The following is a 23,140-nucleotide window of genomic DNA, read 5'->3' as shown; positions in this document are numbered from 1 at the left end:
TCACATCATGTTGGGCTGACAAGAGTTATCAGGTTAAACGTCCATGCAGCTCAAGTGCTGCAATCCAATCAAGAAAAAGAAGGGCAAAGGAATAGGCTATTAAAACATCCATGCATTATTACCTGAAACAGAACAGCTGTTACATATAGATATAGATAGTGTTTTATCATAAGGTATATTTTTAATGCTTTTAAAACATGTTTCTGATAGTAACACCTTCACTTACTTTACTTTTATATCCTTGTAGTAATGCACATGTAATGTTACTTGCAATGGAGTTTTATTGATTATAAAGTGGTGCACATAACATACCTAACGAAGAATATGTCGTTCCCTGTGACGCTGGAGGTGTGCTGGCAGGCCTGTCCTTCCCTGTGTGAGTAAAATGAACAATCAATAGCTTATTGGCTATTAATAGCATCAATAATGGGGATTGTGAGCTGTGACGTGTAGTGAAGGATAGTGAAGTGCCTGGTCAGCATCCGCGGGATAGGACTGGGAGGGGGGGGATTAAAATTAATGTGATCAGTGTGGGCACTCTTCCTCTGTGTGATGGACTACATCCAAATATTTGTATTTACATTGTAAAATATAGCTGACACACATATTTACTTCTTCAGTTACTCCAATGAGCTGAATAAATGTAGTTTGTCTTATGTCGGTGACGACAGCATCCAGCTCAGAGGACAGGTCGGACGAGGTCAACCCGAGGCTGCACGAGACACAAGACAGACAGAAACAGCTGAGTCGATGTGCATAAGACAAATCATTTGGGTTTTAAATTATACTGACAAAAACTAGTGATGTTCTTCACAAGATAATCACAAAAAGAATGAATCTGAATTTATTTGGAAATGAGAATAAAGTTTTAGATTTTTAGTTGCAACTTTTGACCCCAGACGAACATGCAGACTACGTTTCGAGGTCAGGAAGCCGAGGCAGCGTTTTGAGTCCATGCAGGATATATAAAGAAGTAAGAAGGGCCGTGGTTACAGCACAAGGACGAGGAGAACAAGGATGACTGCAATCCAGGATTAAAGATGCACTTGAGGACAAGGCAGAAGGGGGAAACTACAAATTAGTTTTTTGAGAGCAACTGGATTAATTACAGGCGTAATGCAACTTTATGGATGGAAGAAGAGGACAACCAGCACTATGTGCACATTATGACCAACGAATCAGGTCAGCATGTTTTATTAGACTGCCATGAATATATAAAGAGAAGAAAAAGACCCGCTCAGCGCTAAAGGCAGACCTGCGGGGAAAGAGCTGTGTGCACGATGTAAGCAGGTCATCGATTTTATGAATGAAACGAATCGAATTCACAGAATGTACGTTTGTTTTTCTTTTTCAGATGTTCACAGGTTTTCCGTTTTTCCCACCACGAATCTGCTCTACACGCCAGAGTCCGGTAGGTGGCAGTAACGCGCCTTTCACACACAAAACCCAAACAAACAAAAGAAGAAGAAGCTCCATCCGCCGAGCTTCCGCTGCTGCAGCGTCTTTATGCTGAACTCCCCGACAGGAAGGAGCCCGAAGCCCGGACAGCAGAAGATGCCGCTACCTGTACAGGTGTTCAACTTCCAGGTAGGTCACGGCTTTATGGGCTAGGGAAGGAGGCTAGGGAAGGTTAGGGGAGGCTAGGGAAGGAGGCTAGGGAAGGTTAGGGGAGGCTAGGGAAGGAGGCCAGGGAAGGAGGTTAGGGAAGGAGGTTAGGGAAGGTTAGGGGAGGCTAGGGAAGGAGGCTAGGGAAGGTTAGGGGAGGCTAGGGAAGGAGGCTAGGGAAGGTTAGGGGAGGCTAGGGAAGGAGGCTAGGGAAGGAGGCTAGGGAAGGAGGCTAGGGAAGGAGGCTAGGGAAGGAGGCTAGGGAAGGAGGCTAGGGAAGGTCCCAGCGAGCAAACAGCAACCTGCTGGTTGAAGTCTAGAAATGGTGTTATCTTTAAAATCAGCGTGTCAGACTGACGGTGCTTCTTTATAGACTCTAAAGGTGGAGTCTGTCTTCTAAAGGTGGAGTCTGTCTTCTAAAGGTTGAAGGATGAAGACGGACTCCACCTTCAGAAGACAGACTCCACCTTCAGAAGACGGACTCCACCTTTAGAAGACGGACTCCACCTTTAGAATAAGGATTCCACCTTCAGAAGACGGACTCCACCTTTAGAATAAGGACTCCACCTTCAGAAGACAGACTCCACCTTTAGAAGACGGACTCCACCTTTAGAATAAGGATTCCACCTTTAGAAGACGGACTCCACCTTTAGAATAAGGATTCCACCTTCAGAAGACAGACTCCACCTTCAGAAGACGGACTCCACCTTTAGAATAAGGACTCCACCTTCAGAAGACGGACTCCACCTTTAGAAGACGGACTCCACCTTTAGAATAAGGACTCCACCTTCAGAAGACGGACTCCACCTTTAGAAGACGGACTCCACCTTCAGAAGACGGACTCCACCTTTAGAAGACGGACTCCACCTTTAGAATAAGGACTCCACCTTCAGAAGACAGACTCCACCTTCAGAAGACGGACTCCACCTTTAGAAGACGGACTCCACCTTTAGAATAAGGACTCCACCTTCAGAAGACAGACTCCACCTTTAGAATAAGGACTCCACCTTCAGAAGACGGACTCCACCTTTAGAAGACAGACTCCACCTTCAGAAGACGGACTCCACCTTTAGAATAAGGACTCCACCTTTAGAAGACAGACTCCACCTTCAGAAGACGGACTCCACCTTTAGAAGACAGACTCCACCTTCAGAAGACAGACTCCACCTTTAGAATAAGGACTCCACCTTTAGAAGACAGACTCCACCTTTAGAAGACAGACTCCACCTTCAGAAGACAGACTCCACCTTTAGAATAAGGACTCCACCTTCAGAAGACAGACTCCACCTTTAGAAGACGGCTTTTTAAAGGTGGAGTCTGTCTTCATCCTCGTGGAGGAAGCGAAGGAGCAGCTGGACATGTTTATAGAAATCATTACTGAATAGAGGAATGCATGTCTCCACCATGTTACCCGGAGGACATGTGTCCCCGGAGGACATGTGTCCCCGGAGGACTTGTGTCCCCGGAGGAGCGAGCTGCAGGCTAGCAGCGGGCCGAAGGCCTCTGCTGGCTAACAACAGTACCAGGGACCAGGGATGAAGGTGGTGAAACCACACACGGACAGAGATCCCCGATACCGGGGAGGAGACATCTCTGTCCCCGGTACCGGGGAGGAGACACCGGGAGGTGGATTCTCTCCGGACCGAAGGACCGTTCGTGTTGTTCGCTGTAGCCTGGTGCTAACGGCAGCTAGCACCGTCGAGCTAACTCCGCCATCAGCCGTTTGATGTAAACAAATAAACTCCTGAAATAATAATGAACTTTATGTTTATATAACTTTAAACAAATAAACCGGAATAATAATGAACTTTATGTTTATATAACTTTAAACAAATAAACCGGAATAATAATGAACTTTATGTTTATATAACTTTAAACAATAAACTGGAATAATAATGAACTTTATGTTTATATAACTTTAAACAATAAACCGGAATAATAATGAACTTTATGTTTGTATAACTTTAAACAATAAACTGGAATAATAATGAACTTTATGTTTATATAACTTTAAACAATAAACCGGAATAATAATGAACTTTATGTTTATATAACTTTAAACAAATAAACTGGAATAATAATGAACTTTATGTTTATATAACTTTAAACAATAAACTGGAATAATAATGAACTTTATGTTTATATAACTTTAAACAAATAAACCGGAATAATAATGAACTTTATGTTTATATAACTTTAAACAAATAAACTGGAATAATAATGAACTTTATGTTTATATAACTTTAAACAATAAACTGGAATAATAATGAACTTTATGTTTATATAACTTGAAACAAATAAACTGGAATAATAATGAACTTTATGTTTATATAACTTTAAACAATAAACTGGAATAATAATGAACTTTATGTTTATATAACTTTAAACAATAAACTGGAATAATAATGAACTTTATGTTTATATAACTTTAAACAATAAACTGGAATAATAATGAACTTTATGTTTGTATATTTTCTGTTGTGTTCCTACTGTGGGCGGTGCTTGCTGAGGTTAACTGTCCTCCGTGGTGTGTTTCAGGGGTCTGTGGAGCCGATGCAGATCGATGCGGACCCACAGGAGGACCAGCAGAACGCTCCAGACACCAACTACATCGTGGAGAACCCAACGCTGGTAGGAACCAAACTAGTGTTCATGTGCACACGTTAAACGAGGACTGAGTGGAACTGTTCCTCCTGCAGTGATTCCTGTCTGAAGCTGTTATTGAGGGATCATCTTAACAGTCGGACCGGCTCTGGTTCTGAATGTCCCCTAAACGACTCTAAACTAGACGCAGTGCTACAGTATAAACAATATAAACAGTATAAACAATATAAACAGTATAAACAATATAAACAGTACAAACAATATAAGCAATATAAACAGTATAACCAATATAAACAGTATAACCTCACAGATGATGTGAACCTGAGGAAGCGGTTTGATGCTGTCTGCCACCTCTCCTGTAGGACCTGGAGCAGTATGCAACCAGCTACAGCGGACTGATGCGCATCGAGAGGCTGCAGTTCATCGCTGAGCATTGCCCCCAGCTCAGAGTGGAGGCCCTGAAGATGGCCCTCACCTTCGTCCAGAGAACCTTCAATGTCGACACTTATGAAGAGATCCACCGCAAACTCACAGAGGCCACACGGTATGATATCCACTGACCCTCGGGGCTGATCTGTTACAGAGCTTCTGCTGAAGCAGTGCACTACTGTGTGAAAAACAGATCATGTTAGTAGGCCAAAAGAAATCCCGTAAGAAATGTGCATGTATTTTCACAGCTTCTGCTTTTGTAATCTCTGTGGTACTAAGTCCAAGTTCAATTACTCTTCAGAGGGGGAGACAGTGGTGTTTTTCATTTTCTATATTTCTACATAAATATGACATAAAACATACCAGATATTCACACAAGTCCTAAAATTAGATGCAGTATACCAAATAACATTTGGTACCAATAATAATACCAAAAATATTCGACTTTTTAAAAATGTATTTATTGAGGAAATGATCCAATATTACATATCTGGCAAAAGTATGTTAACCTGCAGGATTAGCAGTTCATTTAAATAATGAAGTCAAGTGTTTTCAGTTAGTGGGATAATAACCGGGTGGAAGTTTTATTTAAAGAACAGGGAAATATGGAGGTCCGAGTTTCACAACACACATTTGTGGAACGGTAGCGTTCAAACAAAGGAGATGTTTTTAGCTCAAGAAAAGTATTCCTGAAGCTTATCTGGCGGTTGAAGGTTACAAACCATCCCTAAAGAGTTTGGACTTCACCAATCAACAGTCACAGATATTGTAACAAATGGAGGACATTCAATACCACTGTTGGCTCCATCGGGGTGGTTGACCAAAGATCCCCCAAAACAAGGCATGTAACGTTCCACGGGAACACAGTTAAAGTTAGTGTTAATGTTGGTGTTGGTGTTAATGTTAAAGTTCATGTTAGTGGTGTTGGTGTTAATGTTAAAGTTCATGTTAGTGGTGTTGGTGTTAATGTTAAAGTCAGTGGTGTTAGTGTTAATGTTAAAGTTAATGTTAGTGGTGTTAGTGTTAATGTTAATGTCAGTGGTGTTAGTGTTAATATTAAAGTTAATGTTAGTGGTGTTGGTGTTAATGTTAATGTCAGTGGTGTTAGTGTTAATGTTAAAGTTAATGTTAGTGGTGTTGGTGTTGATGTTAATGTTAAAGTTAATGTCAGTGGTGTTGGTGTTAATGTTAAAGTCAGTGGTGTTGGTGTTAATGTTAAAGCTAATGTTAGTGGTGTTGGTGTTAATGTTAATGTCAGTGGTGTTAGTGTTAATGTTAAAGTTAATGTTAGTGGTGTTGGTGTTAATGTTGGTGTTAATGTTAGTGGTGTTAATGTTAAAGTTAATGTTAGTGGTGTTGGTGTTGATGTTAAAGTTAATGTTAGTGGTGTTGGTGTTAATGTTGGTGTTAATGTTAGTGGTGTTAATGTTAAAGTTAATGTTAGTGGTGTTGGTGTTAATGTTAAAGTTAATGTTAGTGGTGTTGGTGTTAATGTTAAAGTTAATGTTAGTGGTGTTGGTGTTAATGTTAAAGTTAATGTTAGTGGTGTTGGTGTTGATGTTAATGTCAGTGGTGTTGGTGTTAATGTTAAAGCTAATGTTAGTGGTGTTGGTGTTAATGTTAGTGGTGTTGGTGTTGATGTTAATGTCAGTGGTGTTGGTGTTAATGTTAAAGTTAATGTTAGTGGTGTTGGTGTTAATGTTAGTGGTGTTGGTGTTAATGTTAAAGTTAATGTTAGTGGTGTTGGTGTTAATGTTAGTGGTGTTGGTGTTAGTGTTGGTGTTAGTGGTGTTGGTGTTGGTGTTAGTGTTGGTGTTGGTGTTAGTGTTAGTGTTGGTGTTGGTATTGGTGTTAGTGGTGTTGGTGTTGGTGTTGGTATTGGTGTTAGTGTTGGTGTTGGTGTTGGTGTTGGTGTTAGTGTTGGTGTTGGTGTTGGTGTTAGTGTTGGTGTTAGTGTTGGTGTTGGTGTTAGTGTTAGTGTTGGTGTTGGTGTTAGTGTTGGTGTTGGTGTTAGTGTTGGTGTTGGTGTTAGTGTTGGTGTTGGTGTTGGTGTTAGTGTTGGTGTTGGTGTTAGTGTTAGTGTTGGTGTTGGTGTTAGTGTTGGTGTTGGTGTTAGTGTTGGTGTTGGTGTTAGTGTTAGTGTTGGTGTTGGTGTTAGTGTTGGTGTTGGTGTTAGTGTTGGTGTTGGTGTTGGTGTTGGTGTTGGTGTTAGTGTTGGTGTTGGTGTTGGCGTGAATCCACCATCAGGAGAACACTGCAACACGACGGTGAACATGGCAGGTTGCACAGAGAAAGCCACGGCTCTCCAAATACAACATTGTTATACATCTGAGATTTGCTGAAGAACAAATGGATGGCACAGAAACCTTTGGGTGAAAATGTTTTGTGGACAGATGTGAACTGTTTTGAGTGTTTTTTTTAAAGAACTAAATGTAATTGCAGGGAAGTGCAGGGTGTGGCGGACACAGCGCCTGAAGCCGGGGTCGTTCCTCCTCCTCTGGACTCAGCCTGGGCCGAATCCACCCGGAAAAAGGCTCTGCTCAAACTGGAAAAACTGGATACTGATCTCAAGAACTACAAAGGCAACTCCATTAAAGAGAGCATCAGGTAGGATGACAGATGCTACGGTTGTTGGAGTTGATTTAGTTTCTTAAGATCCTCCTGTCCTCTACTTTTCATGAATTCTGAGTTAAAGTAAAGGAAATGAAAGTGAAATTATTTCAGTAGACAGAGCAGCTGTAAAGTGGTACAGTAGAATTTATTTTAGTAATGACACCACAATAATAATCCAATTTATAGCTACGAAATGCCGTCTTGGGGGCCTTACAACCAAACCGCTGTTGTCATGGTCAGAAGATACTCGGAGAGTTTGGCCCATTACTGCTCAGCCGTTCCTTATAATGGCCTTTTGTTCCGTTCTTGACATTTCCCACCTATTCATCCTTTTCCCTCCGCTCTGTCCTCCAGGAGAGGCCATGATGACTTGGGGGACCACTATCTGGACTGCGGGGACCTCAGTAATGCCCTAAAGTGCTACTCCAGAGCCAGAGACTACTGCACCAGTGCTAAACATGTCATTAACATGTGTCTGAATGTCATCAAGGTACAGCAGGACTCAACCACGATGCTCTGCATAACGTCATATGGAAGAAACCGTTGAGTGGTTCAATAGACATATTTAGGATATTAATTTGACCTTGAACACACTAGTCTGGTTCTGCAGGTCTGTACATACATGATAAACACGAGTATCCCAGTTACTGATTACAGCAAAGTGTTTGTGACGGTGCCGATGTACAATGTGGATTTTTCACAGCAGGGTGGATGAGACAACCACCGGTGGCTCAACAATTCAGCATTAGCAAAAAAAAAGAAAGAAAGTGTGTTTCCTCCGTCCACAGGTTAGTGTTTACCTCCAGAACTGGTCTCACGTGCTGAGCTACGTCAACAAGGCAGAATCCACACCAGAGATCGCAGAGGTGAGCACCATCGTCTCGAATGCCGGTGTTTTCACACCACAAACCACATCACATATCATCATATCACAATGACACAGAAATCTATGTAGCATCGGTTTCTTAAACAAGCTGTTTTATTTTGAGCCTTCAACTGACGCACTGTTTCTGCTTCCTGTTGTTCAGCAAAGAGGAGAGCGAGACAGTCAAAATCAAGCAGTCCTCACCAAATTAAAGTGTGCTGCAGGTAAGATGGCGTTAACGTCACCAAGTACAACCTGAAGCTTAGTTTGGTCCACCAGTTGTGGCTCTGGAAGATGAGCTGAGAGGTTTCTAACTCGGGTCGTATGAAGAAATATGAAGGGATTTCTGCTATAATGTGAGTCTAACATTGTTTGTTGTTGTTTCAGGACTGGCAGAGTTGGCCTCCCGAAAATACAAACCAGCTGCCAAGTGCTTCCTGCAGGCTTCCTTTGACCACTGTGACTGTCCAGAGGTGAGATGAGGCACTCCGACTTCCAACAGTACATTAATGGAAGCTGCACATTCTTCTCAAGTCAATTTGAAAATAATATTTATCCTGATTGTAAAAATACATCCCTAAAGCATGTGTAGTGTAAATGATGGAGGATGAAATGCATTCAAAGTTCAACTGAAACAAGACTGATGACGTTTTTTCTTGTTAGCCAAGACAAGTCTGTTTTTAGTCGTAAAACAATAAATCAAAGTGGATGTATTACTCATTATTTGTCTAAGTCAGATTGCTGAAGTTTCACTCTGCCTACTGTTCAAGTTTGGACACCATGAGGACAGTGGCTTCAGTCCCAGATCTCTGTCCTCGGTTTCTTATTCATCAGACCGGCAGTATGCCATCCAGAGTAAGATCTCATCACTGCGCCTGTTTCTGGGGGAAACGATCCCACATGATGCTGAGACGGCAACAGTGACCCAAAGAGTTGAAACTTTTCTCTAAACTTCTACTTTAAACGCGCTGGTTCAAATTAATAACTGTATGCCGAAGAGTTGCTGTGTACTTAGTTGCATCAACAATAATGTAAAAAAATGCTAATTTATGATTTGTTCCCCTGCCATGGAAGATCCTGATAGAAAGGCACAAGGGAACGCTGCCCAGTCCAATGTTTCCCTGGTCCTCTGCTTCCCCGAGGCCAGAGGCTGCACATCCTGGATGTTTGACAGGAACATGACCGAAGGGATCAAATTCAACTTTTCAATTTATCTAGCATGTTCTATCTCGGGCAGAGCGTCTCTGACTCATTTATAAACTAATTCATCACCGTTGGTTTTCTAATAGTTTGGTTTTATGCTGCTATTTCACATTAAAGTATATTGGGAGTCACTCGTTTTCTCACAGAAGAGGGCGGACGTGTGCTGCAAGCCAAAGTTTACCTGGATGTGCTGGTCTGATCTACAGACAGCAGACAGTTACAGAACATGTTCCTCTGAGGATGGAAACATACAGTAGATGTGAGGATGCCTGTTGTCCCCCACCGCGTGTTGTCCCCCACCGCGTGTTGTCCCCCACCGCGTGTTGTCGTCCCCCACCGCGTGTTGTCCCCCACCGCGTGTCGTCCCCCACCGCGTGTTGTCGTCCCCCACCGCGTGTTGTCGTCCCCCACCAAGTCTAAGTTCAACAAACTACAATACAACATACTGCAGGGGGACGACTTCCTGACACACCGCACGACTTACAGTTTTCTCTGTGTGTGTGTGTGTGTGTGTGTGTGTGTGTGTGTGTGTGTGTGTGTGTGTCTGTGTGTGTGTGTGTGTGTGTGTGTGTTTTGTGTGTGTGTGTGTGTGTGTTTTGTGTGTGTTTTGTGTGTGTGTGTGTGTGTGTGTGTGTGTTTTGTGTGTGTGTGTGTGTGTGTGTGTCTGTGTGTGTGTGTGTGTGTGTTTTGTGTGTGTGTGTGTGTGTTTTGTGTGTGTTTTGTGTGTGTGTGTGTGTGTGTTTTGTGTGTGTGTGTGTGTGTGTGTGTCTGTGTGTGTGTGTGTGTGTGTGTGTGTGTGTGTGTGTGTGTGTGTCTGTGTGTGTGTGTGTGTGTGTGTGTTTTGTGTGTGTGTGTGTGTGTGTTTTGTGTGTGTTTTGTGTGTGTGTGTGTGTGTGTGTGTGTGTGTGTGTGTGTGCTGCAGCTCCTGTCACCCAGTAATGTTGCTGTGTACGGTGGCCTGTGTGCTTTGGCCACGTTTGACAGACAGGAGCTCCAACGTAACGTCATCTCCAGCAGGTTGGTTGTTGTCCTTCGTGCAAACACAAAAAATATCTCTGCACATTTAATGAAGACAAATCTGCATTAATAATTCATCTGCTCTCCTCAGCTCCTTTAAGTTATTTCTAGAGTTGGAACCTCAGATCCGTGACATCATCTTCAAGTTCTACGAGTCCAAGTACGCGTCCTGTCTGAAGCTGCTGGATGAGATGAAGGTGAGAGTCTGTTCCACCAAGACAACACGCTGAATCACCACAGGATCGTAGAGTTAACGGGAGCAGATGACGTGGATGTATATGATGGGATCATTTTGACTGGTTTGTGTTCCAGGATAACCTCCTGCTGGACATGTACCTGGCACCGCACGTCAAGACCCTGTACAGTCAGATCAGGAACAGAGCCCTCATCCAGGTGAGACACTGGACAACACCTTCCACCCTGCATGAGATAATAACCAACCTGTTCCTCCAGGATCATTAAACAGTTACTGTGTGTGTGTGTGTGTGTGTGTGTGTGTGTGTGTGTGTGTGTGTGTGTGTGTGTGTTCAGTATTTCAGTCCCTATGTGTCAGCAGACATGACTAAGATGGCTCAGGCCTTTAACACCACAGTAGCAGCTCTGGAAGATGAGCTGACTCAGCTCATCCTGGAGGGTCTCATCAACGCACGGATCGACTCTCACAGCAAGGTGGGAAACCCTCACGCATGAAACCGTTGACGACGAGTCATTTCTCCTTTTGAATCTTTACAAAATGGTGCTTCTGACCTGCCGACAGATTCTGTATGCGAGGGATGTGGACCAGAGGAGCACCACCTTCGAGAAATCCATCCACATGGGCAAAGAGTTCCAGAGACGAGCCAAAGCGATGATCCTCCGAGCTGCTGTGCTGCGCAACCAGATCCACGTCAAGGTAAAAAACAAACTATTTGTATTGCACTTTTCATTTTGTTGACATGTATTTTATTGAACAAAATGATCATTCAGCAACTGGTATTGAAGTCCAAGTTTCAGTACTGGAATCTGCACTATTTTAATGATAATCAGCCAGAATAGTTTACAGCACTGCTCGTAAAAAGCAACCACGGAGCATCAGCTCAGTCCTGGTCCTCTGCTCAGTCCCCCCCCAGGGAAGGCAGCCAGGGTGAACTGACACCTGCCAACAGCCAGACCAGGATGAGCACCAACATGTGAGGAGAGCTCCCTTCAACGCTGACACGTACAGACCGGAGGGGGAGGATCACCGCTCCTCCAACACCCACCTCACCCCCCACTGTCTGCTGAAGACAGAAACAACACACCCTGTAAAGACTCCATTGTTCTGAAATGATCTGTTCCCGTCAGGAGAGGGCAGTGAAACCTGTTACGAGTCTGATGTGGAGATTCGGACAGAATGAAAATGTGTTTGAATGAAAGCTCAGCACTGAAAGCTGTAAGTTAATGGTAGAAGATGCACTTTGTTCTGCTTATGCTTGATGGAGACCTCATTAACAGAAGCAAGGTTTTAAAATAAAATCACCTACCAAAACATTCACTTGGTGGTGGTTTGAATGTGTCTGTGCTCTTTTCACTACCTTAATATCGATAGCTGGAGCTCACTGACTCCCAGAGGGAGGATCTTTGTGTTCACTGTAGATGCAGCTTCGCTCTGCTCACCTTTGGCTCAGCTTCATTTGGCTCTGATTATATTCTGGAAACCCTGTTGGCATGAAGGTTAGTTCGGCCCTGCTGAAGGGTGGACCGATCAGTGACGACATGCATTCACCCACTTGTTGAGAATTTGAAGACGAATCACCAACTTTTATCCTCATCGCTCAAATTCAATTCAACTTTATTTATATAGTGCCAAATCACAACAGAGGTTATTTCATGGCACTTAACACATTAAAGAAAACACAAATATGACTTTATCTTTTGAATGTGGGGTTTTCACACACAACCCCGCTATGATATTCTTCTAATAGTCGGTGAACTCTTCTCTAGTTTCCTGCTTTGACATTCTCGGTCCCCTCAGTTGGGCCTCGGTTTTTCCTTAACTGTTACATAAATGCATCAAATGTGCGCCGTAAACCACAATTTCTGACCTCATTTACGGATGTTTCTCCAATAGATATAAACTCGATGTCACGTTGGTGGCTGTTCCCGTTGAAACAGCCAGTTGAGGAGTCTTTGAGGCTCCTGCCGTCTGGGACCAACAACAGACCAAAGGCACTTTCCTTTCTGATTGGATATTAATAGTTTATTTGTATTATGTAGCGCATGTGTGGAAGCATCAGGATTCACTGTGTCCACTCAGTTATTTATTCAGGGTTATCTTTATTTAGTCATCCATCTAACAGCTACTGCAGCTCTGTCATCTCTTGAGCTGTAGTTTAGTTTTGAAGATGAAGATCAGGTCTCAGAAAGCAGCAGCTGGTGGATCTTCAGCTTTTCTTTGGGTCATTGTTTGCTTGTATAATCCAGTTTCTTTCTGTCTTGACTTCAGGACATTAGCTGATATTTAATAGAATAGAAGGCTGATTGGCAGTGAAACTAATCCGGAATATGTGACACCTCGATGATGATGAGATTAACAGGAAATGAATTATTCTAAGATCTGAATGCTTTGCAATATGATTCACACTTGTATCTGATTATCTGTGCACAACGAGACTATTAGACTACAGATGATAAAAACCCAAACGTTGCTCAGTGAGGCGGCGTTCATCATCAGGTAGTAAGACTGAAGTGGACCGTCAGCCAGCTGAGAGCGTCATGTGGAGGGCTGCTGTCTGCCTGGCGTCCCTCTGACCCTCCGTGGGACGGACACGTTGTTCAGCTGTAGTTGGAATGAATCTGGGACGAGTTTAACAGCTCAGCACAAAGCTGTTTCAACCAGCGAGCTGGACTCATTGGACGTAGTGTGAAGCTTTAACTGAGTAGCTGGTGACGGCTCCATTAACTGGAAAAACAAGCTGAACTTCTGCTCCGACGTATTTGAGGAGAACATTACATCCCTTCGGTAGGTCAGCCTCCATCCATCAACAACACAACACGCCAATAATCGGGAAATCCTTCAATTTGAACTTCTTTCCAGTGTTTAGACTTTAATACTTTACATGCTTTCTCTGAAGTCCTTTACAAAGTCTCTCAGTGGTTCAGCTGAGAAATAAAAGAACGAAGACGCCCGAAAGCAGATGGAACAAGAAATGGAGGACTGCAGGACAACTTTTATTTTTCTCTCCTCTCTCTCTCTCTCCTCCCTCCCTCTCTCTCTCTCTCTCTCCTCCCTCCCTCTCTCTCTCCTCCCTCCCTCCCTCCCTCTCTCTCTCATCCCTCTCTCTCTCTCTCTCTCTCCTCCCTCCCTCTCTCTCTCCTCCCTCTCTCTCCTCCCTCCCTCCCTCCCTCTCTCTCTCTCTCTCTCATCCCTCTCTCTCTCTCCTCCCTCCCTCTCTCTCTCCTCCCTCTCTCTCCTCCCTCCCTCCCTCCCTCTCTCTCTCTCTCTCTCCTCCCTCCCTCTCTCTCTCCTCCCTCCCTCCCTCCCTCTCTCTCTCATCCCTCTCTCTCTCTCTCTCTCCTCCCTCCCTCTCTCTCTCTCTCTCTCATCCCTCTCTCTCTCTCCTCCCTCTCTCCCTCTCCTCCCCCCCCCCCCTCTCTCTGTTTTAGGACACACTGAATCAGGCGGTTGAGTAACACTGACATCACGAGTCCAAAGAAGGACTGGAAGGAGAATGTATATCTTATTCAATTTATTCAATCAGAATATATTTATAATCTTTGTTATAAATATAATATATTTCCCATCACTAATGGAATAAAGGTGAAGGTCGGTGGTCTCTGGAGGCTGCAGCCTGTTCCAGCTGGAGGGGGTGAAGTGATGGGGGGGGATGGGGGGGGGGGGGGGTGAAGGCAGCCTGGCTGACCTCAGTAGGCGTGGTCAGCCACAAACAGAGACTCCTGTGCTGCTGCCCCCCTTCAATCCGGAGGACACGTACTTCCCCTGAGCAGCCTGGCTGTTATTCTGTGGACAAACACATTCAGCAGAGCAGGTTAGGATGGTTCATAATATCTGAGCAGGAGGAGGAGGACTGTCCCCATGCAGCCCCTGAAATGTCACTATATGTATGTATATATATATAGATATATAAATTACCCTGTTTCCCTGCAGAAGGGAGCCATGATGTGACACTTCAGGATACATTTAGTGTTGTGCTGACTGACGCTCTGGAGATGGTGAAATGCTCTGACTAGAAGTTCTAATCGATCTATGGAGATATGAATATGTCTACTGTGGATGTACTCTGATTACTCTTTACTGCTTATATTACCATCATCAAAGAAAGCATGGACACCACGTGTTACCAACACACTCACAGCAGCACAATCACCACTGCACACACAACCACAACTCCGTTCATCATGAGTAACAGTCAGTCAGTAATAAATCAGAGATAATGCAGAAGTTATGGTGATATAAAGCAAAAAATAAACCATATGACCCACAACAGGCCCCAAAAGAAAAACTGGGTAGATTCAAGAACTGGACTTAAGTACAATTTTGATTTATGAGTACTTTTTAAAAAAATTTTTTTTATGTCCTACTAATTCTAAATTGTACTCCACCTTTTAGAGAAAAATACCAACCAGCTTACTGCACTAAGTTTATTTGTCAGCTGCAGTTATTTTGCATCTTGAGATTTAACATTAAAACCGTGTGTCAGTTAGTTAAAAGTGATTTAATAAAAGCTGAATTAATTTCTGAATATTCACCAGGTAAGAACAGTGTGAAAAGACATTTTAGGAAATAGTTTTGATAACGAGATTGGATGGATGGATCAGAGTGGCTGATATCTGAGATTCATTTTCAGCAGATTCTGTGAAACTGAAAGTCCCAGATTTGTTCCCCTTTCTGTTGTCCATCATCCAGGACTGACTGCCATGTTTTCGTGTCTCCTCCGTGTTCCTTACCAGGGCTCTCTTCATGTACTCCGCCTGGCAGGCCTTTCCATTTTCCTTCTTGCCTCCCCAGGCCTTCAGGGCCGAGGCCTGCAGGGCCCGGCCGTAGGAGAAGGTGAGGGCCCAGGGCCGGTCCAGGGGGCACTGGTTGATGGCGTTGAGGTTGATGGTGGCCTCCTCCTCACTCTGGCCACCAGACAGGAAGGTCACACCTGGAGGGGGAGGAGCATGCACACAGGGAAGGTTAAGAAGAGGAACATGTGATAACTGTGTACAGAACATATCCAGTGTTTCCCCGGGCAGACAGCAGGCCAACATCAGCATCCTTCTTACTTTCACTAAATACATGTTTTTAAAATGCTGATATTCTGGTCTGAGGTCGAGGTTCGTCCATCGGTAGTTTAACTTTTGGCTTTTAATGTGCTTTTTTTACAGTCGTGTAAACGAGTATAGTTCATCAACTATAACATTCACCCGTCTAGCATCTGCTCTGCTGCGCTGTAAGTGACACAGCGTTCATGAACCACAGACAAATCAGCACCACTTCCAGAGACAGACAAATGAATGAGTGAATGTCACTGAGCTGAAATGAAACAGGTTCATAAACGGTAGTTACTGGACGTAACTACAGTTCTATGAGTAGGTTGGTATTTTGTTTCTTTCCTCCGGCCCTCCCAAGATAATTGTAGGAGAAACACTCATATTTATATCTCACCCGGCACTGCGGGGGGCACGCTGCGGCGTAGAGCGGTGACAGTTGCCATGGCGATCTCTTTGGAAGTGAACTTTTTGGGGCAGGAGTGTCCGGCGGTCACCATGTTGGGTTTGAGCAGCGTGCCCTCCAGATAGACGTGGTGGTCGGACAGAGCCTTGTAGACCGCCGCCAACACCTGGAAGAGACGGACGGAGTGAAACCAGCGGTCCACTGTGTCCAGGTCACTGCTGGGGGACTGAATGGATCAAAGCACGCAGCAGACGCAGCACAGTACTCTACCCGTCCTCACCGGCACAAACCGAAGACCAGACAGAAACCGACTGAACTCCATCTGGTACATCAGGGTGCGTTGTCGTGACAACATCAGCTGCTATCTTTAAAGGTCAGCCTCAGTCAACTAATCCGTCTGTCTTCAGCTGTCAGCCGTCCCCCCGACATGTCCTCCTAACGTGTCCCTGTCCCCCTGATGTGTCTCTGTCCTCCTGGCGTGCCCCCGTCCCCCCGACGAGTCCCCATCCTCCTGGCGTGTCCCCGTCCCCCCGACGTGTCCCTGACCCCTCCATCACCCACCTTCTCAGTCACATACTGGCAGCGCTGCAGGTCATGGTCCCCGTCTGGGAGAATCTCAGGCTCCACGATGGGCACAATGCCATGCTGGAGGAGGAGAGGGGAGGTGGTGGTGGGGGGGGGGGGGGGTGATTGGTGGATGGAAGCAAACACAGCAACTAGTGTCATGACAACAGACAATAGTGTTTCCTCTTCAGGTCGTGGCTTGTGTACCAACTGTTAAGAGCCTGATGGGCCGAGTTGTGTAAAGTGATGTTTGTGTACATCACATCAGAGCGGCAGAGCATGGAGAGTGTGTTTGTGTGTGTGTGTGTGTGTGTGTGTGTGTGTGTGTGTGTGTGTGTGTGTGTGTGTGTGTGTGTGTGTGTGTGTGTGTGTGTCGAACCATCTGGCAGATGCTGGCGTAGCGGGCCAGCACGTTGGCGTTCTCCATGATGGCCAGCTGGGACGGGGTGGTGGAGGTGATCTTTAACACACAGCGCCACTTAGCGAAGTCAGCACCATCTTTCTTGTACTGAGCGCAGCGCTCGTAGAGTCCATCCAGACCTTCAACACAACAGACGGCAGGTCGGAGTGATGACCTCATTAATGAGGAGAGGAAAGAGAAGGAGGCTGAGGAACGAACTGACGGATGTTTCCTCCTTAAAAAGAAACTTATTCAGGTATTTTCTATGTAGCTGCTTGTAAGGAATTACAACTTTTATAATACCTCCATAACCCTACTGTCAACTTGTGCTGTAGTGAGTGTCAGTTCATATCAACATATTTATACAAAAGCCACTGAAATGCTACGTTCTGATTGGCTGATAGGAGAGGCTTAATGTTGAGTAACTGCAGGGGGAGGAGAGAGGAAACGTGACCAAGACCACAAAGAAGGAGAAAGAGAAGGAGAGCTAACGTCTGTGACGGGGGGAGGCGGGGAGGGGGAGGGAGGGGCCATGACAGTCATCACATAATTACTGTTCATACTGCTATAAGAAGTGTGTTTTACTTTTATATCTGCAACTGAACCCAGACATGATGAAAGCTGGGAGGGAAGTGGTGATTTTGTAATAATTGTGACAGACCTCCTGGTGAGCTGGTGAACTGTTCAACCTGCCCAGGATGTCTTCCTGTTATCTGCTTTAACTAAACCCAACAAACCAGATCGTGCTCGGCGGTCGAAGGTTGTTATCAACTCCATAAGTCAACTCATAGTTTCCCAATCAGGCCGTGAGCATGTTCATATAGAAGAGGCGGGGCTTGCAGCATCTCACCACAAACATGGACGAGTGAACTGGCAGCAGAGCAGCATATTTTACAAATGAAGAGCAAAATCTATAATATTATCTGAAGGTGCTTAAAAGATAATCCAGGCTGCAGCTGCCAAATGCAGGAAAAACAGCGAATGTGTAATCTGAAAGGTCTAATACCATAATATGAGTACATTTGACTAAAATTACATTTCCTTCAATTAATATGTTGCTCATATGTATTTTTCTGAATCAGAATCTGACTTATTGCCTGTACATTTTCTCATTGAAGCAATTTGTCTTTATAAACTGCTGCATAACACCAAAAACTAATCAAATCCAGTAGTGACAAAAATACAACCAAAACTAAAAAAGGCAGCTGGTATATAAATAAAACTTCATAATAAAGTAAAAAATATGTAGCAAATAGCCAAAGTATCAACAGTAGGTGTAATTATCACGACAAAGAATACTATAATATGTTAATTTAACACATTGTTGGATGTAATGAATTCAAAGATGAGCAAAATCAGATTCTAGATTTATTGTGATGTGTATTATTATGGGATGTGCAGCCATCTTCGTCTCTTAGTCTCTTCGTCTCAGTTGCAGCCATAACGCTGTCAAACAGACCGAGGACGAAATAAGAAATCAAAATAAAACATAACTCAAAGCAGTGAGCTCATATATAAGTACAACAAACGCTTTAACGCTTCAGTCAGTGTCTGTAGGATGATGTTGGTGTACGAAAGCACAATCAAATAAAGTCTGTTATTTTCATACAAACATTTGAGGAAAGAGGAAGTAGTCTGATGGTCTGTGAACACTGTTCCTCTCCACTGAGACTTTCCAGCTGTCTGTCCCGACAAGTATAAAGTGTTTTTATACGTATTGATCTGTTACGTCAAACCTAACCTGCTCCGGAGCAAGTCCAGTCTCCAGCTCCAGTTGCCATGGTGATATATCCCAGTAAGAAGTGAACCGCCTTTGTAGTCCTGAAAACTCAGATTTAAACCTGAAGTTACCTCAATAAACCCAAATCCTGCTTGTAGTAGAGGCCTCGATGTTATTCAGAGTAAACCTTCAGCATCCTGATGACAGTAAATCCAATCAGTCATCAGTTACACCTTGTTGTTGTTGTTGTTGTTGTTGTTGTCGTCGTCCTCGTCATCACGAGGCGACCTACACACAACTCACTCCAAATGTTCAAAAAAGAAAAAAGATATAAAGTAGTAAAAGCTGTACCTTGAGTGGTGGTCTCTCCGTCGGTGCCGGCGAGGGGCACCATCCCCTTGTCCACCTTGATGCCCACCATCATGCCCTTCTCCCGGATCAGCTCGGGGAACGGCCGGCCGCTGTCCGTCTTCTGGTAGAGCGTCTCGTGGAAGAAGATGACTCCTCCGATGCAGGGGTTCACCTGCTCGTCGGTGGTGAACAGCAGCTGGCGGTACAGCCTGCGGTTCTCCTCCGTGTTCTCGGCGTTGATGCTGTGGAAGCGCTTGGCCATGCTACCTGGAGGCGCCGGGAGGGTGGAGTTACAGAAGAGATTTGAAATGGAAAGCCCTTTTTACAAACTCTGGTTTGAAAGACGGGATTTTTACACTTCACCGTCTAACAGTTTCTAATGTGATGTGTTGCTGTGCGTCTGGAGGATCTGATCCCGTTACACCCACCACGGCCGCCTCCTCCTCCTCCTCCTCCTCCTCCTCCTCCTCCTACCTGTGGATTCATCAGCGGCCAGGATGCCTTTCCCCGGAGCGATGATGCTCCGAGCGATGTCATTGAGCTCCTTCTTCTGCTCCGTACTCAGGAATGGATACGCGTGAGTCATGTTGACTGTGACGGGGAGAAAGAGACAGATCAATACGGACTCATGTTTAATAAGTTCATAGGAATGAAACAGGAAGAGATGCTGCAGCTTTACAAAATCAAACCGCAACACTAACTCCTCTTCTCCTCTTCTGAAAAGGAAATGTTAAGACGCACAAGAACTTTTCTCTTCTTACAAAGCGAATGTCCCAATGTGAGACTGAATAAAAGATCAAATGCAGTATTAGTATATAAGGAATTACATTTGGATTCACATGCCAGACAGAAAACAAGGAAAGAGAGACGCCAACAAAGTAATCAACTATTCAGACATCCAGCGTTGAGATTTTACATTAAAAACCACATCTGATCATTTTATAGATTATAAAGAGTTAATAGATATGAAACATATTGAGCTGCTGGAGGCCGGTGTCATCGCTGGAAGTCTTCTTTACACTTCCAGCTCTCTCAATTAAGATGTCATCCTGACATGTTTGAAGATATATAACTAACTTTGTTGTTAAAATGAAGTCCACACCTCCTCCCTCATTAAAGTAACTGCAGATTCTCTGGATGTGGAAATACTTCTCCTCTGATCGGTTGAACTGGTGGATCTCCGACACCACTGATGTCCGTCCCAGAGCCGACCCAGTTATCACTGGACGATTCTACCGAATGTACCAAAACTGGCTTCTCAGAAAGATTTAGATTCTTTTTACAGAACAGAAATAAATGCGTGGGATCCTTTTGAAATGGTTCTGTTTGTGTTTTTAGGCTTGAAGTTTCCACATCACACTGGTGGAAGCTGTCTATTAAACCACGATTGGTCCAAACTGGTGATGATGTCACAACTTCTGCTGCAGGTCCACATTTTAAGGCGAAGTCAGATTCTTCTCTGAAAGTGAAGCGGTTCCCCGAGAAGAGTCTTCTCCTGTCCAACAGAACAAACAGCCAGCAGCAACACCTCAAACTCTTCTGAGCTGAGAAGGACTTTAAGAATAACTTTGAGATAAAAGAAACTAAAAGACAACAGGAGAAAAATCCAAGAATAAAAACAGATCTGTGGGTTTTTAGGTTGATCTGGTGGCCCTTTAGAGGGGCTCAAACCATAGGTTTGAAGCCACTGAGTGTAATGAAGTGCCTACTGCACTACTTTGCTGGAACAAACCGTCCTTCATACCCTGGAGGACTTTTATTGAGTTACTAATGTGGATTTTAACGGCGAATACTTCTGTACTTCTATTTAAATACATAACTTCCACTTGGTTGGTATTAAAAAAATACAGACATTTTAACATCAGCAAAAACTGCGTCCCAAAGATTGAATCGCCTCTGAATAACTTGAACTTTGTGATCTCAGCTCGTTGCTGAGGGACGTTGAGCTGTTGGGACGTCTCGGTTCAGGCCGTTGAACAACCAACGGTCACACAGCAGCCGTTTGTCACTTCCTCCTCCGGGTGGGTCTGAGCTGGGACACAGTCCACGAATAATCAGCTGGCTTGACTTTAGGGAAGGTCAAACTACGGTTGTAATAATAGTTCAGTCAATACCAGCAGCTCTGTGGTTTCAGAAAACAATTCAACTTCGACAGAAATGACAAAAAAACCGTGAAAATGGTCTTTTAAGGGCGTGGCAGCACAGACTACTGAATTCAAGCCTATGAGAAACAAATATGAGGGAAACAGATGTTGTGGGCTCGTGTTGCAGCTGGTAAACGGACACTCACCAGCTTGATGCTCCGAGATGCGACGGAAGGAAAAGTTGCTGTTAAATGAGCAGATGGAGACGAAGGACCAAGAACCACAGCTTAGGGGCGTGGCCGCAGCGGACACTGTCCAATCAGAACGCAGCAGACGGAACTGACGCGCTGCTGTGTCGTCGGTCGTTGACAGCCTGAGCGATGACGCTGAGGATCACCGCTAAACCCTCATCCTTGTCTCACAGGCTACTACTTCACCACTTGATTCCATGTAGAGATGTTCTAGTTAGATCACAAATATTCAAGAAAAAATGATCAAATTGAATCTGGTCTAATTACACATTTCCTTACTGAAATGATGCAGGTTTCAGTCATCCTCTAAAAACCTATAATTAAAGTGCAACTTTTGGACTGCCTGCATTCACCACCGGAAAAGCTACATTTTGTGGAGAAATTTGAAGCATACCTACTTATGCAGAAAATTGCAGCGGTACTTAGTTAAAAATGTCACAAAAAGTCCACTGGAGTTCTTCTAAAAGATAAATGAAGAAAAGACGTTTTTAAGTGTCGGTTGAAGAGGATGCACTGAAAAGACTTAATCTGTCTTTCACTGTAAGAGATGAAGGCATTTTACATCTCAGGTTTATGTCCTTTAGCCAGCACTGTTGTTGAACTAATGTTTGAGGAGTAAGATCTAAAAGTCACAGTGAACGAGTGGCTTATAACTAAACATGTAATGTTGAGATTAGTGTTACCAAGACAAAAATGGGTGCAGATTAATAATAATAAAGAGAGTTTAACTGTTTCAAGCTGGCTGCTGAAGATCTGTCTGCTGACATCAGTTTTACACATAATGGATGAGCTGGTCGCCTGTAAGACAGACTGAGGAGTCAACAGACCCAGAAGCCCTGCGGCTCTTGGCCTACGTGAGGATCCTCACATGCAAGATGCCCGGTGGTCGGCTACGTGATCACAGCATCACCACACTGAGGAGACCCACTGAGGAGATCCACTGAGGAGGAGATCCACTGAGGAGATCCACTGAGGAGACCCACTACCACACTGAGGAGACCCACTGAGGAGATCCACTGAGGAGACCCACTGAGGAGATCCACTGAGGAGGAGATCCACTGAGGAGACCCACTACCACACTGAGGAGACCCACTGAGGAGATCCACTGAGGAGACCCACTGAGGAGATCCACTGAGGAGACCCACTGAGGAGATCCACTGAGGAGGAGATCCACTGAGGAGACCCACTACCACACTGAGGAGACCCACTGAGGAGATCCACTGAGGAGACCCACCACCACACTGAGGAGACCCACTGAGGAGACCCACTGCCACACTGAGGAGACCCACTGAGGAGACCCACTGAGGAGACCCACCACCACACTGAGGAGACCCACTGAGGAGACCCACTGAGGAGACCCACCACCACACTGAGGAGACCCACTGAGGAGACCCACTGCCACACTGAGGAGACCCACTGAGGAGACCCACTGAGGAGACCCACTGCCACACTGAGGAGACCCACTGCCACACTGAGGAGACCCACTGAGGAGACCCACTGCCACACTGAGGAGACCCACTGAGGAGACCCACTGAGGAGACCCACCACCACACTGAGGAGACCCACTGAGGAGACCCACCACCACACTGAGGAGACCCACTGAGGAGACCCACTGCCACACAGCCAGCCATCCACACCAATGTCTCAGAACTCTGTCATGCGTTTGCACCAAATACTTTTCAAATACATTTACTACAGTCAACTGGAACTTTTCCTCAGAGTCATGACAATACAATGTTTAGCAGAAGCTGATGCAGCCCGCTGACACGTGCTTATTCAGAGTCACAGATGGCCTA

The 23,140-nt window shown here is 44.7% G+C and overlaps 2 protein-coding genes across 2 annotated transcripts; one reads left to right on the top strand and one right to left on the bottom strand.

Annotated features, from left to right (window-relative positions):
• Positions 1 to 1,477: 1,477 nt before the first annotated feature.
• On the top strand, positions 1,478 to 11,845 carry gps1 (G protein pathway suppressor 1). The gene is made up of 14 exons (XM_069175618.1): positions 1,478 to 1,587; positions 4,144 to 4,236; positions 4,572 to 4,753; positions 7,081 to 7,245; positions 7,606 to 7,741; positions 8,040 to 8,117; positions 8,280 to 8,340; positions 8,504 to 8,589; positions 10,242 to 10,336; positions 10,428 to 10,533; positions 10,649 to 10,729; positions 10,868 to 11,005; positions 11,094 to 11,228; positions 11,435 to 11,845. Exons 1-14 carry the CDS (start codon positions 1,507 to 1,509, stop codon positions 11,507 to 11,509), a joined length of 1,512 nt encoding a protein of 503 aa, XP_069031719.1. The 5' UTR covers positions 1,478 to 1,506; the 3' UTR covers positions 11,510 to 11,845.
• A 2,053-nt stretch (positions 11,846 to 13,898) lies between these two features.
• LOC138214233 (fructose-bisphosphate aldolase A-like) lies at positions 13,899 to 21,392 on the bottom strand. The gene is given in 9 exon segments (XM_069175629.1): positions 13,899 to 14,258; positions 14,260 to 14,315; positions 15,263 to 15,462; positions 15,966 to 16,140; positions 16,536 to 16,619; positions 16,918 to 17,078; positions 19,010 to 19,276; positions 19,484 to 19,600; positions 21,300 to 21,392. Coding segments are annotated over 8 exon segments (1,095 nt in total). The 5' UTR covers positions 19,596 to 19,600; positions 21,300 to 21,392; the 3' UTR covers positions 13,899 to 14,218.
• Positions 21,393 to 23,140: the final 1,748 nt, after the last annotated feature.

This window comes from Embiotoca jacksoni, unplaced genomic scaffold (assembly GCF_022577435.1).
Source record: "Embiotoca jacksoni isolate LCO1_2020_lvr unplaced genomic scaffold, fEmbJac1.0.p SCAF_69, whole genome shotgun sequence".
NCBI lineage: Eukaryota > Metazoa > Chordata > Actinopteri > Embiotocidae > Embiotoca > Embiotoca jacksoni.
The sequence above is the reverse complement of the archived record's forward strand: the minus strand, read 5'-3'. Positions and strand labels throughout refer to the sequence as shown.

Bases quoted from the DNA above. Each gene is read 5' to 3' on its own strand.
- gps1 (XM_069175618.1), top strand. From the start codon at position 1,507: ATGCTGAACTCCCCGACAGGAAGGAGCCCGAAGCCCGGACAGCAGAAG. The intron at 8,341-8,503 runs GTAAGATGGCGT...TTGTTGTTTCAG, and splicing joins CAAATTAAAGTGTGCTGCAG to GACTGGCAGAGTTGGCCTCC. The intron at 10,337-10,427 runs GTTGGTTGTTGT...TGCTCTCCTCAG, and splicing joins CGTAACGTCATCTCCAGCAG to CTCCTTTAAGTTATTTCTAG.